Consider the following 17,956-nt stretch of genomic DNA (forward strand, 5'->3'; position numbering starts at 1 on the left):
ATTCATTCTCGGGCAATAGAATTTCCATCCATCAAAGGGCATCCAAAAGTTCTCCTTGGTGCTCTTTAACGTTAGTTAAGCAAATGCCACCTTTTGGGATCTTTTTTAGCTTGCCATTTAAGACAAGTTCAAAATGTGTGTGTCTGCTAAGGATGTGCACTCCTCTAGTCATGGAAGGACTGTTGCATACCTCATAATATGGCATCTGCTTCACACACCCCAGAGGAGGATATGGGTTCATGAAAACAAGTAAAACTAAATGCAAAGGTGTTCTTCTGCTTGTGCTGAAGCATAATAACGTCTCTAGTTCAGGGTGACTGTTCAGATGCTGGTAGACTTTAGATCCCATCATGCCTGGCTATTGGACTTGCTGGCTGGGGGCCGATGGGAGTTGGAGTCTGGCAGCATCCAGAGGTGTTCATGTTAAATGTTCAGTAAACACACAAGCAGGGCAGGGCACAGAGGGACAAACATGATAGCACTGCCCCTCTTGCTGTTCCCATTGCACTCCAGATTGTGGGTGATGCTCTTCTGAAACAAGGACATTTTGACCTCATGGAGGTTCCACACATGATTTAGAACCCTGCTTGTCACTAGCACAGGAGGCTCTCACCCTCCAACCCATGGAAGGCAATGAGAACATTGACAGGGGACTAGAGGGTAGAGCTAGTGCATTTGTCCCCTCAGCCCCCACTTGTCCTTACTTAATACTTAAACACCTAAAGACAGCAGAAATCTGGTCCTGCCAGTGTTGTGACACTGCACACCCTGTAGGGACTTTTGATCTGTGAGATGGCGAGATGCATCAGCTTTACCTTGAACTCCACCTGCTCATTTAATTTTGTGCACTGTTAAGCAATAGCCCTATACACACTTACCTGGGAGTGCAGCCTCAATGAATAAACTAGGTCTTAGCTACTAAAACCACATGCCAGATGCTCAGATGCTAACAGCTTGGGAATCTATTAATGGGGCATATCACAGCTGTAGGGGCTTTTTCTAAACCACAGCAGTCTTGGTTCAGGCCTGGTGCACACAGATACCAAAGGGCTTTGTGTTAAAGATTCAGAAAACCAAGCTTGGGCTGCAGAGATGGCATATAAAGGGTGGGTTGTCTCTAGAAGGCAGATGCTGGAAGCCTTTTGGAAAAAATATGGAACCCATTCCTAGATTATTTGGATCAGCTCTCAGTGTTCTTTATTGTCACCATCAATCAGCACACAGACCCTGTCTACTCCTCCCAGGCTCTCTTAATAAGAGAAAATGTAGCTTACCTATATTCGAACCGAACAGTCATCTGGGTTTCAAGTTCAACTTCATCTTCAGATGTGAGAAACCTGTAGGGCAGAACAACAAAGAGGAAATTAGTCCATAGCTGCTAATAAACAAATACAGATTTGAGGGCTGCAGGAGGAAATGGACAGACATGTCCTTAGAGAACAATTTGCTGATGGTGCCTGCAGGGTTTGATCTTAGTGGAGCAAGTACTAAGCTTCTGAAAATCCCTACTGCATAGGTTCCTCATCAGATTTAATGCTGAGCCTTCCTTGAGAAATTAAATGTATAACAGTCAAAAATACACTTTGTGCATCCCTTGCAAATTAAAATGGAATGATAATCAGTGTGTACGGTATTCTAGAACAACATCTCTTTAAAAGAAAGAGTTGTTTAATTTTTTTGGCTATAAACGTTAAATGGGATGTTACAATGTCTAGATCTTTATCTTTGATTAACTGTTTATTGGATGGTCAGCAAAACACATTCCAGAAGCATGCATGCATTAATAATGGCTACTCTCCAGTGGGATACATAAAGTTAAAGCAGAAAACAGTTTCTGGCAAGTAATAATAATCAGTGTTTCTTTCCTAGAAAAATAGGTGTCGGTACTCATCATGAAGTTGTTACAGCAAGTGTCACACTTTTTAACCAAAAAAGGAGAGAAGTGCTGAAAAGAGGCACTGATAATAATAATCATGGTTGAAGCAACTGACCCTTTTTAATAAATATTTTTTATCTTCCAAAAAAACCCCCAATAGTAGGTAAAGGGGCTATTTCTAGAAAAAGCACCCCTCCTGCAATAATCAATGCAGTTCTTACTGTGCTATTGAGCATGATCCAGATGTTTCCCCTCAAGATAATGCTGCACACATTGAATGTGCCCAGCCACACTCAAACAATGATCTTTTCTTGCTGGGAAAATACAACTTCCTGTCCGCATAAAACTGTGTGGGTATTGTTGTTGTCTGAGTATCATCGTTATCTAGGACAGTGCTTGCTGTGTGAATCATCCTTCAGACATTACCTGGTTGGAATCAAGGAATGACAATGTGCTGATCACCCACCTACAATATCTATAATGCTTGAAGCCATCCTTTGTCCCAATTACCATTGTATATATGGACAAGTGAGTTGCTTTTACAGATGGTTTTGTCGTCTTACTGGCCTTTGTTTCCTCTCCAGGTAGAGCTGGGAATGTTTACTTGCCTGAAACCCTAGTAATGTGTCCCGCTTGTTCCTTTTCTTCATGTTCATCTCACCAAGGAGACCAGATACTGTATAAAAGCCCATGATTACCCTTCTTATATCCTTCTCTTTCACACACTGTGTTCCTCCGTTGCTCCATTATCATTATTTTTAGCCATGTGCTGCCTTCTTTGCTTCTTTTTAAAATGTCTGCTACTTATTTGATACACCCCTTTAACGGCAACTCTGCATCACTGCTGACATTTAATTTTCAGCTAAAGCGTTTTAATTAAAATCTGACATCATTTGGCGAGGTAAATGAAAGTGGACTGGAATTACACTTGCAGATTGGACTGGCGTGAATTTATGTATCGGTTTCAGAGAAATTGACATCACATTAATTCTAATAGCAGCAATAAACTGGATAGGAAATAGGCATTCTGAGTGGGGATGGGGGAAGTTTAATGGATTTCTGAGAACATTATAGACCTATTATATTACAACATAATCACTACACCTAGGGTTGCCATGCATCCTTAGGTTACAGAGGACAGTTGTCTGTATGAAGACCTGCCAGAGAACATCTTCTCTTTGAAGGCACCCTGCTTTTGGAGGCATCTGGTATCTGAAGGGCCGTCAAGTCCAAGTCTGCTTTAGAGATGAAGAACCCCAAGAAAGGAGAGCAAGAGAGGCCTTGAAGGTGCCTGCCAACATTTTCATACCTGGACAGTAGATTGAACAGGCACACAGGCAACCCAACTACAGCCTTTACCACTTTGGTGAATGGTCTTGGATTTCTGTTTCAATAGTCAGGATTTATAAATTTGCAGCAATATATATAAATTAGTATCTGCATTTATTTTATAAAAAGGAAAGAAGCAAATTAGTGTCTTCTTTTGGTCTCTTTTCTAGTGAAGCTTTTCCTCTTTTTTAGAAATTTTGTAAGTTGTCACCCTCTCAAATGTGGGTTATTCACCCATATCAGCCCCATTTGATTTAAGTTCAATCAGGAAAGTTATGTTGTTAAGATACTTAGCCATCAGCTACTGTAGCCATGCTGAATGTCTGCACAAGCTGCAGTGTTAAGCCTATTCTTAAAATTATTATTATTACTACTACTATTATTTAAAAATTAACCCAGCAAACTCCCAGCCAGAAGAAAGGTGTGGACAGGTCAAATGCTAGACTACTATGTAACGATCAGATAGTGAGTGTATGTGCGTTCATGCATGCGCACACACACACAGAGAGAGAGAGAGAGAGAGAAGGAAGGAAGGAAGGAAGAAAAGAAAGGAAGATTAAGTGGCAATGTCCTAAACTTTTGCATTATAAACAGTAATGTGTCAGGACCTACTAATGTAACATTTGATGTCAGCTGAATGTGTTGAAGCGTTTCTTCATATTCATGAACACAATCTTAATTGAAAGATGCCCATCAAAGTCAGTGGCAGCCCATACAAAAATCTGAGTGATATTGTCTAATTTGTCATATCTATATATCTATATATCAGAAAATGCAATCCATAGATAATTGCCATTGTAAGAGAGCTGATGGTATGATGAAACCAAACCATGTCTGCCAGGGTCTCAGGAGTAGGCAGCATGGTGCCTTTCAGATGTTGCTGGACTGCAGTTCCCATCATCCCTGACTCTCCAAAAACATCTGGAGGGAACCATGTTTGCCATCTCTGCCCCACCGCATGAGAGCCATTTGTTTGTAAGCAGGTCCTGTAAGTCTGGATCAACTTTTAAATGATCCAACAGGGGTGGGGGGCTAAGGGTCTTCCCAACAGTCTTCCTCCTCTCTCCTTCTGGGCAGGGTGCTTCTTCCACAGCTGGGATTCCCTGCATACGACTCTCCACACATTTACTTTGTGTTCATTAAATGCTGACCCTGTCACGCCGGAGCTGAAGAGGGGCCTCTTCACACAGCTAGGGTAACATTTAATGGGGCGCTGAGTCATTGCTTTATCATCACTGATAAAAGTGCTGAGGAATCTGTAGGAGACCTATGTTGCATTAGCAAAATGAATTTTTAAAAGACCGATCTGCTTACAAAATTTCCCATTTGAAATACTCCCCAGATGTCAGGGTTCCAAATGACTTGTTCTTTTGTATTGAGCAGCAGCAACAAACGAGTCATTTATCCTTCGCCTATTTGCAGTCTCCAGACCTGGTTCAGGCTATAACTCGCTACAGTTTTTAGCCCCTTTCCCACTCTCCCTTACAGGTCTACCAGTGGGCAATTTTCATCACGATTGCTTTTGATGCCATGATTTAATCAATGTGCATCATGTTGTAATGTGTTAGTAACTGGCACAAAAGGGGAAAAGTTACCTTATGCCTCATTCTGGAGGCAGAAACCTCTCCTGCTGTTGCTGCTCTGCTGCCAGAAGTCAGGGGAAGCTTTGGTTCCACTAGATGCAAAATCATAACTTTATCTGGACCTCCTTGCCCACCCACCGGCAAACAGGAAGGAAAAAAGAGTAAATCCTGAAAAAGCTCCCCCCCCTTATTTCCCTGCAAGTGTGAACCCAGAAGGACTTAGGAAGTGGCAGTAGATCCAAATCAGATTCTCTTTCTCTCACCCCTTTAGGATTGCTCTTGTAAACAGCAATAGTTAAAGCAATGCAGTTCACCCCATATTAAAAAGTCACGGAATAGAGGGCTTGGTGGTTTATTGAAAGGCCACTACAGGAGGGATGGCCCAAGACATTTTAGCACCTAGGGTGAACCACAAATGTCCCCACCCCCTGGCCAGGGAAGAAGGGGTGGATGAAGACCTACAGGTGAAACTCAGAAAATTAGAATATGGTGGAAAAGTTCATTTATTTCAGTTTTCATCAGCTGTACGCCATAATCATCATAATTATAACAAATAAAGGCTTGACATATCTCGCTTTGCATGTCACGAGTCTATCATATATTAGTTTCACCTTTTAAGTTGAATTACTGAAATGAAATTTTCCACGATATTCTAATTTTCTGAGTTTCACCTGTATATCTGGAACAAGAGGAAAATAAAGATCTACATCTGGAACAGTAGCGGGGCAGGTAGAGGAATCAAATCAGACTTACCCAATGGGTGAAGTGGGAATGAAAGGCTGTTTCAGAGGGAAAAGGGGCCCACTCTGAATCATGCTGGGCGGGGGCAGAGCCCAGGAGACCCTAAAAGGCAGCCCTCGTGTTTCCTCCCCAGGGGTGGAAGAAGGCTAGCAGTGCTTCCTATTCACCAAGAGACTGCTGTAGAGGTGGCATGGGGAGGGGGGTTTCTGAGGTGGTGGCAGATCCGGCCTCCATGGAGTGCTACCGCAGCAAGAGGCCATGTATTCCTTAAAAGAGGTGTTCTCTGCTGCGAAGGAGAGAACGCGGGATGCCTCTTCTAAGATGGTCCCTTCTGTTTACAGGTTTCCTTGAAGGAAAGTGACCGTAGCTCAATGCTGAGCATATAGAAGGTCTCAAGTTCAACCTCCAGCATCTCTAGGTAGGGTAGGGAGGGACACCTTTTTGAAACCCTGGAGAGTCGCGGCTACCCAGTGCAGACATTACAGAGTTAGCTGGAGCAATGGTTTGACTCCTATGTTCACTAAAGTCAAGAGACTGAAATGTGTCCAATGCTGCAATCCTATACAGTGGTACCTCGGTTTAAGAACAGTCCTGTTTACGAACGATTTGGTTTACGAACTCCCCCCAAAACCAGAAGTAGTGTCCCGGTTTGCAAACTTTACCTCGGTCTACAAACGGAAACCAAACGGTGGAAGGGCACTGGTGGTGGGAGGCCTCATTAGGGAAAGCGCACCTTGATTTAAGAACGGTTTTGGTTTAAGAATGGACTTCAGGAACAGATTAAGTTCGTAAACCGAGGTCCCACTGTACTGATTTACCTGGAATGAAGTTCCTTAGAGTTCTATGAGATTTTTATTTCTTTAGGCACATTGCATTGTATATTTGAAGCGGAGATCCATACCTGTAAGTTTCTCTTCATGTTGTAAGCTGATAGAAACTCAGAGGGAAAAATTCTTGAATTTATTCTGTATTTTTACTGGAAATTGTTGTGGCAGCAGAACTTCTTCAAGGGCTTACATTTAAACCATGTGTTGAAAGGATCTTTGAGAGCCACCCTATAATCAGCTGCATTCAATTATACTTGGCATCTAGACTTTTGTATTAGCGTTGCGATAAATTACAATATGAAAATCTTGGAACAAATAAAATGTGTCTCTGAGCTGTAGGCATAATGGTAGGGTTGACCTAATGTACTGGTTTAATTGGCTTTCTCCTTATTTTAATCCTAATTGTCATTGAGCTGTAACAGATTGATGGGTGAAGCAAATTATCTCGCTGTAAAAATATCCATTGATACTGTAGCAGGAGACCTTTTTAAGTACTGGAAGCTTAGAAGTCTGTTTTTGGTTTGTTTTGCTTTTTCCAGACTGCTTGGTGATTCTGCCTCTTCTTTACTTCCCTCTCGGGCAACTGTGTGAGCTGTGGATGGCACCTTATATCAGAGTTCATCTACACAACGTATAACATTGTGTTGAGAAAGCCTCTCCTTCCGGAGGGGAGGGATTGTGAGCGGGAGATGATTCCCGCGTCACGCAGGGGGCATTCTGCCCCCTGCCCTCTCATCATCGCTGGCGCGCTACGCCTCCCAGTTGGGCACCCAATTGGGTGCCACCGCGGGGGGCATGGTTTAGCCGCTCAAATGCGGCCGCGCCAGCTCTCCCCACCATTGCGCTTCAGATTTTCCACGAGTCACCCACCCACCACTCCCTTTAGGGCGTAGCTTCTTGCTCGACCTTGCTGTGGACCCATGGTTGGTCGCCCTGGTTGCCCAGGCGGCCTGGTAGGAATTTTTTCCAATTGGCAAATTGGCACCGGCCTCTTGGTTTTCTTTGCCTACCTCGTAGCAATCATCACAAGTTTCTTGGTATTTGGTGGTTAGGCATTGGAATGTGTTGTTGGTGTATGGAAGGGCAAGGTGTGGCCATCGCCTACCCCTTCACTTATGGGTATTCCGTTAAAGGAATCTGGCAGTCGTGGATCCTGTCCAATGCCCTGTGCAGCGGGGGGCCATGGCACGACCCTCGGTGACATCAGGGGAGAGCTTATAGTTGTATTGGCATCAACAGGTTCCCCCTACTGGTGGTTAACCCCTCATCAGACTCACCCCTCTCCGAGTGGATGGAGTCAAATTTGCTGTGGTCCAATGCCTAAGCCAATACCTTCTCACATGCTGTAATCAATAAAGCTGTGGCCTTTTCTTGCCCATTAACCTAATATACTGTGTCCACGTGCCTTCATTCCTCAAGCGGGGATCGGGTCCTCGAATCACAAATACATGGGAGGGTGAAAATAGAACATAATGACATTGGCCTCATCATTTAGAGGAACTTTTGGTGCTCCAGATGTTGCTGTACTAAACTCTCACCAGTCCAGCAAGCACGGCCAGTGACCGGGGTGATGGGAATTGTAGTACAGCTGCATCTGGAGGGCCAAAAGTTCCCCTTGCCTGATCTAGAATAATAGAAATGAATGTTGTTGTTTGTTTCCTAAGAGCGTAGATGCAGAGCAGTATTGAAGAGTCTTCTCGGTGGGCACCGCTTCATTCCCATTATTTACGACGTTCAGCTGTGAGTGCTGTTGCTTATGTTCCCAAAATGTCATCACCCACACTCAAGCCTAATGAGAACTGGGCATGCTCAGTCGCCACAGAATGCTGACTGCATGTGGAGAGAATGAGCAGAAAAGAGGGAATGCAAAGTAAAGTGTGGTTTGGGATTTTTTTACTTTTTATTTTGTAGTGATATTTTTAATTACGTCATTTTGGCATATAGCCAAACACATTATCTCCTCCCCTCCTTCACCTCCCCTTGCCCCCTTCCCACCAGGTGTGGAGGTTTAAGTGGTACTTGAAGCCTACAATTTTGTCCTGAATGTACTACAGATCATTCTAATATTTCACTATCCAAGGGAGATACCAATATTTACAAATAGAGGGTGTGAAAGAGCAATCTTAAGGTTTTGATTTGCTCAAGCAGCTAGGACAGAATTATTATTATTTTTTAATTAAAGCTCCCAAATTGTTATGCCTTTATCCAATATTTGATATTTTAAATAGATGTTTTGGTCCAAAAATAGAGAATCATGCCAACTATTTTCACAGTAAAGTTGTTTATTTTTTTTGTTCCTGTATTACATTCATCACCAATAAAAGGACAAAGGAGAGCACAGGCTTGCATAAAATTTGCATATGGAAATAATTGCTAAAAATTAAATAGAAATACAATACATCTCACCATAGTGAAGGAAACTGTAACCAGGTGCCTGCACTGTTAACAGGTGCCTGCATAGTTAGCACAGTTCCGGGTGCTAACTGTTAATAGGCAACTTCAAGGCCCCTGTTTTCCCTTCCCTGTTTCCGCTTTAGGACTTGGACTGGAAGGCTCTCCAAATAGATGGCCATCCTCTGTAGAGTAGGACATATGGACACACTTTTAAAGAATGTCTTCATGATTACCATTGGACTTGATTGTGAGCTGAAAAGAAGATGAGGTGTGTTGAAACAAATACAGCATTTGTCACATTAGAAAAGGTCTTGAGACCAGGACTTCCTCTAGCTACAATATGATTGGGCTACTGTAATGAATTTTACATGGGACTACCTGTAAAGATGATTTGGAAGCGCCAATTAATTCAGAATTCAGATGCAAAAGTTCTGTCTGGTATGGGTTAGTGAAGCCATTATACACCAGTTCCATGTATTTTAAAAGGAAGATCCTTTCACATTCACATCCATTCATTCACAGTCTCCTAATTTCCTCTAATTCAGTGCTCAAATTACAAATGAAAGGGTGGAGGATAATGATGTCTGTTCTCTGATTCCAAATAGTGCTCCCTTCCTCAATAGTAGCCAAAGTGGGCAGGGCAGGGCATTCTCTGTATTTTAAACATTTATCTAGTTTCATCTCAGAATCTACTAAGTCAGAATTCTTTCCACTAGAATGTACAGTCTAGGATAAAATCCAATTCTAGTCTTCGGTTTGGCACTCTGTTTAGTTAACTGGGTTTTGAAAATTATCTTGAGGGGTGCCCGCAAGGTGCTGAAGTGTGGGTTACAAATATTTAAACAAATTAGGTAAAGGTAAAGGGACCCCTGACCATTAGGTCCAGTCATGGCCGACTCTGGGGTTGCAGCGCTCATCTTGCTTTATTGGCCGAGGGAGCCGGTGTACAGCTTCCCGGTCATGTGGCCAGCATGACTAAGCCGCTTCTGGCGAACCAGAGCAGCGCACGGAAACGCCGTTTACCTTCCCGCCGGAGTGGTACCTATTTATCTACTTGCACTTTGATGTGCTTTCGAACTGCTAGGTTGGCAGGAGCAGGGACCAAGCAATGGGAGCTCACCCTGTCGCGGGGATTCGAACTGCCGACCTTCTGATCGGCAAGTCCTAGGCTCTGTGGTTTAACCCACAGCGCCACCCGCGTCCCTTTAAACAAATTACCTAGCTGCATTAAAGCTGCAGTCATGAATTCTATCAGCTTCTGGCTGGGTACCGAGTGTTCTTTTTGTTCTTGATTGGCTGGCCTTAAGTTCTGACCAATAGGAAGGCAAGGCAGATACGCCATTTTGCCTACCCAGGTTGCCAGGGAACACAACAGCAAGGTGCTTAAATGTTGAGTCCTCTGAAAGCGTTGACTGCTTGTATCCATTCTAGCAGCTCATCATCACAATCTGTGGACTCTTCTACCCCATCCGAGGGTCCATCGTCGCAGTCTGTGGCTGAAGGCACATCATCACAGTCTATAGCTGCTACTACCCTGTCTGGAGCCACATCATCCCTGTCTGTAGCTGTTCTTCCCCCATCTGGAGGCTCGTCCTCACAGTCTGTAGCTGCTTGCAGCCAATCTCAGAACTCATTGACGCAGTCTGTGGCTGTTCCTGCCTCATCTGGAGGCGCATCCTCACAGTTCGTGACTGCTCATACCCAATCTCAGGACTCACTGCCACAGCCCGTTGCCACTCCTACCCCACCTGGAGGCTCAGCGACACAATCTTTGGCTGCTTCTGCTGCCTCGTATGGAGGCACTTCGTCACAATTTTTGACCGTTCCTTACACGTACGGAAACACACCGTCACAATTCCTGACTCTTCCTGCTGAAGGCGTATCACTGGAGAAAGAGGCAAGACAGGAATTGAGGAGTTGGGAAACAGGAATGAGTATATGGGCTCAGGATGCGCGTAAGGGAATCGATGAGTGGAGTGAGAAGACCTGGAGTTTGAGCACACCGTTGCTTTGCCCCTTGGATCTGTTCCTGTTTGCCTCTGCTCTTTCTGTCTCATTCATACTTAGGTCTTCAAGCTCTGTGTGTACTTCTACGCATTCATTTTACTCGCACTGACTGGTTCTCTCTTTCCTTCTCTAATCTGCCTGTGCCATTCTGTCTGAGGCCTTGTTGACACATAGTGAAACTCCTGTGTCAAAGTCAGTGGATTCTCACAATGCTTTAACATTTCTCAGGTGTTTATTTTCTGGTTAACCGTTTGAAAGTGGGAAGATTTTACATTGGGGGAGCAGGATTGTAAGCCTCCAGGTGTTTTGGAGCTGCAGCCCCTATCCTCCCTGACCATTGGCCATGTGCTACGGTTGATGGGAGTTGGGAGTCCAGCAACATTTTCAGGCAAACCACTACCTCTAAGGGTTCCATATCTGCTGAGCATTCTCAAAACTCTGTTACTCAGAGACTGTTAATAGATGAGTTCTAAAGCCGGGACTTGCCTAGTCTTTCACAATAGACTTATATGCTATCCAGTGCCTACATAGAATAGTCATATTTAATGGGGGCCATTGTGTGTTTCAAGGGGGAATTTGTTGTGGGTCATTGACGCCCACATTACTGGATTTTGAAATGACAACTGGACTCTCTTTACTCTTACTTTCTATTATTGTTGGTTAGTTCAGTAGAATTGCTCTGATTTCACTTTTATTTAAAAATCCTTGTAACTTAAAAAAAAAATGCTTTGCATGTCGATGGAGATTAGAGTTGTGGGTCAGCAGTGGTATGGACCAGTGCTTTTTTCTCTAAAAAAATGTTTAGGAGTACTCTCATTTTGACTCAAGAAAATCACCATTTTATAGTTTAAATCAGGAAAAATAAATACAGTAAATGAACAAAAGTACAAAGATTCACAAAATGTTTGGGGGTATGCGTATCCCTGCATCCCCCCCCCCGAAAAAAAGCACTGGTATAGGCAAACTTTTGTGTAGAATGGATTGTGGCTGGGCCACAGAAATGAGAATATATATATATGTCATATAACAAATGTGAACCAGCTTTTTAGACAGGGGTTATAATTTTGTGGTTTTCTTTTGTTCATCCTTCAGGATGCAGAGCAGAATTAAAGTGGACTGATAATGTTGGTTTTTGTCTTGATCACCTTTATTTAACTCTGCCCCTTTGATTGCTGTTGTGCTGATAGTTATGCTACAAAAAAATCTGTGAGTCTTTAAATTGCCCCAAGACTCTTTGTTTTTTATGTACTTGATGGCAACCATGCCACAGCCGGCCCTCCTGTTGGACAGAGTGAGGTAGCTATTTGAGGCAGAAAATGTGAAGAGTGTAGGGAGAGTAATATCAAGGTGTTAAAAGCGCTGGGCTGTGTGTGTTCTGCACACATCCCTCAAACCAGTTCTCTGCCCTCAAGTGTGGTGAAAAACACTGTCCAATTGCCAGTGTTGAAGTAGGAGCATGTGCCAGACTAGGGTTGCTATATTTCAAACAGTGAATCTGGACAGAAAAGTTGTTGAGCTTTTCTTTTTTCTGCCAAAGTTGTTGAGCTTCTTTTGGTTTTGCCCAAAGTTGTTGAGCTTTTTCAGTAAAATTGCCATATTTGAGCTATTTTTAAGGAAATACTGCAAAAATGGCACTGCCAACATGGGTTGTCATATGTCTGGATTTTACCGGACATTTTCCCAGTTTCTGCCCAGGCACTGCTGCTGACTGCAGTATTCCAGTTGTATTCAGGAAAATCCGGACGTATGGCAATCCTATATGAGCTTCTGTTGAGGGGTAAAGGATCATCTTGTCATTCACCTCTTGCAAAATAGTTTATACCAGCCCATATGTAGTTTAATGGATGAATGTTATTTAGTCAAGTCACTTGTTGAGTGTGGTAATGACCATTATACTTAACATGTCATTTCTCTACCTACCATTTGATCTGAAGGGCATTAATTGTGTTTTGTTTTTTAAATTGTGTTGCAGGATCCTGCAAATCAAAAATGTGGACGCAAGAAAACAGTGTCCTTCAGCAGCATGCCATCGGAAAAGAAAATAAGCAGCGCCAACGACTGCATCAGCTTCATGCAGGCTGGTTGTGAACTGAAGAAAGTCCGGCCAAACTCCCGTATTTATAATCGTTTTTTTACCCTGGACACTGACTCACAAGCGCTTCGCTGGGAACCATCTAAGAAAGATCCTGACAAGGCCAAACTCGAAATTTCCGCTGTGAAAGAGGTCCGGTTAGGGAAAAACACAGAAACATTCAGAAACAATGGGCTAGCAGATCAAATTTCCGAAGACTGTGCCTTCTCTATAATTCATGGGGAGAATTATGAGTCACTGGATCTCGTTGCCAATTCAGCAGACGTGACCAACATTTGGGTGTCAGGTTTGAGGTACCTGGTTTCCCGTGCCAAACAGTGCCTGGATTTGATAGAAGGTAGCCAGGACACTCCACGTTTTGCATGGCTAAAGTCTGTGTTTGAAGCCGCAGATGTCGATGGTAATGGGATCATGTTGGAAGACACAGCTGTAGAATTAATAAAGCGGCTGAACCCTGCCTTAAAGGAGTCAAAGATCAGGTTAAAATTTAAGGAAATACAGAGAAGCAAAGAGAAGCTAACGACCCGTGTAACGAAAGAGGAATTTTGTGAAGCATACATTGAGCTTTGCACTAGACCCGAAGTTTATTTTTTGCTGGTGCAAATATCTAAAAACAAAGAATACTTAGATGTCAATGACCTCGTGCTTTTTTTAGAAGCTGAGCAAGGGGTGGCACAAGCAACTGAAGAAATGTGTCTTGATATTATTCAAAGGTATGAATTTTCGGAGGAAGGGCGGTTGCAGGGTTTTCTGGCAATTGATGGATTTACTCAGTATTTGCTGTCCCCGGAATGTGATATTTTTGACCCTGCACATAAAAATGTTGTCCAAGATATGACCCAGCCTTTATCACATTACTATATCAATTCATCTCACAATACTTACCTAATAGAAGACCAGGTGCGAGGGCCAGCTGATATTAATGGCTATGTCAGGGCACTGAAGATGAGCTGTCGATGTATTGAACTGGATGTGTGTGATGGTCCAGATAAGGAGCCCATCATCTGCAATCGTAACAGCATGACGTCACCTCTATCTTTTCAGTGTGTCATTGAGGTGATCAACAAATTTGCCTTTGTTTCATCACAGTACCCTCTTATTCTTTGCTTGGGAAACTACTGCTCCATACAGCAGCAGAAGGTTATGGTTGAACAGATGAAGAAGATTTTTAAAAACAGGCTCTATACTGATATGCCACCGCAGTCAGAAGCCTACCTTCCATCTCCAGAGAAACTGAAAATGAAGATTATAATCAAAGGGAAGAAACTTCCTGATGGTGAGGATTTATTAGAGGGAGAAGTCAGTGATGAAGACGAAGAAGCTGAAATATCTCGAAGAATGTCTGAAGTGTCTGTGGAGACGCCCAAGATGACTTGGTTATGCAAGGAGCTGTCTGACCTGGTGTCTGTATGCAGAGCTGTCAGATTCAAAGATTTTGAGCACTCAATGAAAAGTCAGAATTACTGGGAAATCTGTTCCTTTAGCGAAGCAGATGCTAGCAGAATTGCAAATGAGTGTCCGGAGAACTTTGTAAATTACAATAAGAAATTTCTGTCTCGAATATACCCTAGTGCCATGAGAATAGATTCCAGCAACTTAAATCCGCAGGATTTTTGGAACTGTGGTTGCCAGATAGTGGCCATGAATTATCAAACGCCAGGGCCGATGATGGATTTACATACTGGTTGGTTTCTGCAAAACGGAGGATGCGGTTATGTTCTTCGACCTTCTGTTATGAGAGAAGAAGTTTCGTATTTCAGTGCGAATACAAAGGGCATAGTTCCAGGGGCCTCTCCTCAAGTTCTGCATGTCAAAATCATCAGTGGGCAGAACTTTCCAAAGCCAAAAGGAGCCTGTGCCAAGGGGGATGTCATAGACCCTTATGTGTTCCTAGAAGTCCATGGCATTCCTGCAGACTGTACAGAACAGAGAACTAAAACCGTTCAGCAAAACAGTGACAACCCCATTTTTGACGAGAGCTTTGAGTTTGAGATAAACCTACCAGAGCTTGCAATGATCCGTTTTGTTGTGCTGGATGATGATTACATTGGAGATGAGTTCATAGGCCAATGCGCTATCCCCCTAGAATGTATACAGCCAGGCTATCGGCACATACCTTTGCGCTCCTTTGTTGGAGACCTTATGGAGCATGTTACGCTTTTTGTGCACATTGCAATAACTAACCGAAGCGGTGGAGGGAAGGCCCATAAACGCAGCCTGACCGCCAGAATAGGGATGAAAACAAGAGACTATACCATGCTGCGGAACACAAGTCTTAAGATTGTAGATGACATCTTCAAACCAGCGATACATCCATTAAGAGAGGCAACTGACATGCGGGAAAATATGCAGGTAATGAAACGTACCATTTCATTCTTTTCATTTCTTTTAGAACTTGATTTAGCCAACAATTTAAGTCAAAAGAACTGCTAATGATATTTTCATAATGGGGGGATCTTATCGCAAATGATGCAACACCCCATTAGTAAATAATGTTGTAGCTCACTTAAATTGTATTCTTTCGGTGTTGTTGAATGCACAGACCCCAAGACCCTACCTCTCAAGTGACAATGAGCTGAACCTTACGTTAGGATGTCCTCTGCATCTCTTGTAACCTGAAGTTCCCAACTTCTACCATGCTATCCTTGTTCTTCTGGATTCCTCTTCAACAGCCTTTTGGTCTACTACAGCTCCCACCATCCCTGATTGTTGGCCATGCTTGTTGAGGTTGAAGGGAGTTGTAGCTGAAACATCTGTAGGACAGCAGATTGAGGAAGGTTGCTTCAAGAGGGATCTTCCGGAGGTGGCAAGGCAGTCAGATTGCATGCCTGCCCCCACTGCACATACTGTCATCATCTGTGACTCAGGCCGTGCATCTGTACACATAAATGCCAGATTTCTATGACCTTCTCTTCGCTGCCGTCCCCCCCCCCCCGAAGAAGGATTGAAGAAACCAGATGCAAGTGCAAACAAATGCATATGTGTATGCAGTAATTAGGGACGTGGGTGGCGCTGTGGGTTAAACCACAGAGCCTAGGGCTTGCCGATCAGAAGGTCGGCAGTTCGAATCCCCGTGATGGGGTGAGCTCCTGTTGCTCGGTCCCTGCTCCTGCCAACCTAGCAGTTCGAAAGCACGTCAAAGTGTAAGTAGATTAATAGGTACCGCTCCGGCGGGAAGGTAAACAGCGTTTCCGTGTGCTGCTCTGGTTCGCCAGAAGCTGCTTAGTCATGCTGGCCACATGACCTGGAAGCTGTACGCCGGCTCCCTCAGCCAATAAAGCGAGATGAGCGCCGCATCCCCAGAGTCAGTCACCACTGGACCTAATGGTCAGGGGTCCTTTTACCTTTATCTATGCAGTAATTAATACATGACTGCATACTCTCAGTGTATGTTTGTATGTATATCTCTGTATTACACAGACTTGATGATGCAGCCCAGCACCAAAAACATGCTAAAATCCACTGTAGTCCCTGCACACTAAGAACAGTGTTCTTGTGTGCACCAGATTTGGCACTGAAAGAAGTTAGAAGTCAGAGTTTCATGAAATGTTACAGGACTAGTAGTCTACTGTCTTCTGTTAATAGGAATGTTCTTCAATAAATTAAAATTTTCCACCAGGAAAAATAACGTATATTTATGCAGGTCCCACACAAGGGTTTAAAGTTCCCCATAAAGGATTAATTCATTTGTTCTATAAAACTTGGTGTGCCCCCCCTGCTGCATCCTTCTTTTCAACATGTTTTAAAGATGAAGGATTGAATCGCAGACATGGAACTTTTTTAATCAAGTGAAAGTACATGTCTACAGTTCATGCAAACAGTTTTATCCTTACCGTAATGTATAAGCAAGTGGTGAGAAAATACAGATCTTGCTATTGAAACACCTTAAAGCCAAATTACATTTAGCACAAAAATGAATGAGGTTTCAATATGCATTTAGATGACAACACCCTTTGCCGTCTGTCAGAAGATAGAGAGAGCAGCTGATTTAATTATATCTAAAAGCGCTGTTTTTCTAAATTCCTGTTGGGAACTGGTTTGTAAATATGCTTGTACAGAAAAAGAGAGAAAAAAGCCCTACTCAAAACGAGAAATGTTAGTATAGCCAAATGATGGAGAGTTGCTCTTTCACTTTTATAGACTATAATTACTTTCATACACACAGATGTTCCATTCATTTTCTGTCCTACTTGGATTACAATGGTATGTAGCAGAATGCAAGTTCAGTGCCAATTTGTATAATTTGGGATTGATGGGATTCAGGTGGCCTTTGGAGCAACGCAGTGTCTGTAATGGAATTTTGTACTCTCTCCAAATCTGCTACTGCTGAACTTGATAAGCAACAAAATGGTTTGTGGCAGCCGAAGAGGTTTAGGCGGCGACTAAACACATGTGTAATGGATAATAATTTAAATTAGATTGCTATAAGGTTCATACTGCATCACACAGCATCCTTCAGTTCCCTTGTACTTGGGAGAGAGTCCACTGCTGTAATGTTGAACGTTTGATTGGTTTGTTCATTCCCTTGCTTCCTGGGAGTGGGGTGCTGCTGCTTATGGGGAGGGGGATTAAGAGGCAAGGTGGATGCAGTGCTGGGGAAACACATCTCTTTCTCACCTGGTAAGTGGAAGCAACCCCACTTCCAGGAAGCTTGTGTTGTGGCTCCATGCCCAGTAGGGGTGAGCTAGATCTGGGAGGGAGTTGCACCTCTTCTCCTCAGTGCTTTTTCGGAGCTGTCTTTCTCAGTGCATGAAAAAGAACTGATAGGGCATATATAATGTGTCCAGCTTTCTGGAAGAGTTCCCTAAAGGAAATAAATGGCTTATCCTATAGACTTATTGGGTGCTAGCATACCAAGGTGTATATATCCCAGGTTTCCTTAAAAGGTAAAGGACCCCTGACAGTTAAGTCCAGTCGCAGACGACTCTGGGGTTGCGGCGCTCATCTCGCTTTACAGGCCAAGGGAGCCGTCATTTGTCCGGAGACAGTTTTCCAGGTCATGTGGCCAGCATGACTAAGCCACTTCTGGTGCAACGGAACACCAAAACCAGAGCAGCGCATGGAAACGCCATTTCCTTCCTGCCAGAGCAGTACCTATTTATCTACT

At 43.4% G+C, this 17,956-nt stretch overlaps 1 protein-coding gene across 2 annotated transcripts in view; it reads left to right on the top strand.

The window, feature by feature from the left end:
- The window catches only part of PLCL1 (phospholipase C like 1 (inactive)), a 188,441-nt gene that overhangs the window by 139,017 nt on the left and 31,468 nt on the right, over positions 1-17,956 (top strand). The window contains exons 1-2 of one of the 2 annotated variants that reach the window (XM_081015809.1): positions 10,093-10,647; positions 12,730-15,201. In XM_081015809.1, coding sequence (XP_080871935.1) covers positions 10,138-10,647; positions 12,730-15,201 — 2,982 coding nt within the window. In that variant the 5' untranslated portion in view covers positions 10,093-10,137. Of the gene's footprint in view, positions 1-10,092; positions 10,648-12,729; positions 15,202-17,956 lie in introns of those variants that run through there. The other variant, XM_081015810.1, reaches the window with a different exon arrangement.

This window comes from Podarcis pityusensis, assembly GCF_964106645.2.
Source record: "Podarcis pityusensis genome assembly, chromosome: 1".
Taxonomy (NCBI): domain Eukaryota; kingdom Metazoa; phylum Chordata; class Lepidosauria; order Squamata; family Lacertidae; genus Podarcis; species Podarcis pityusensis.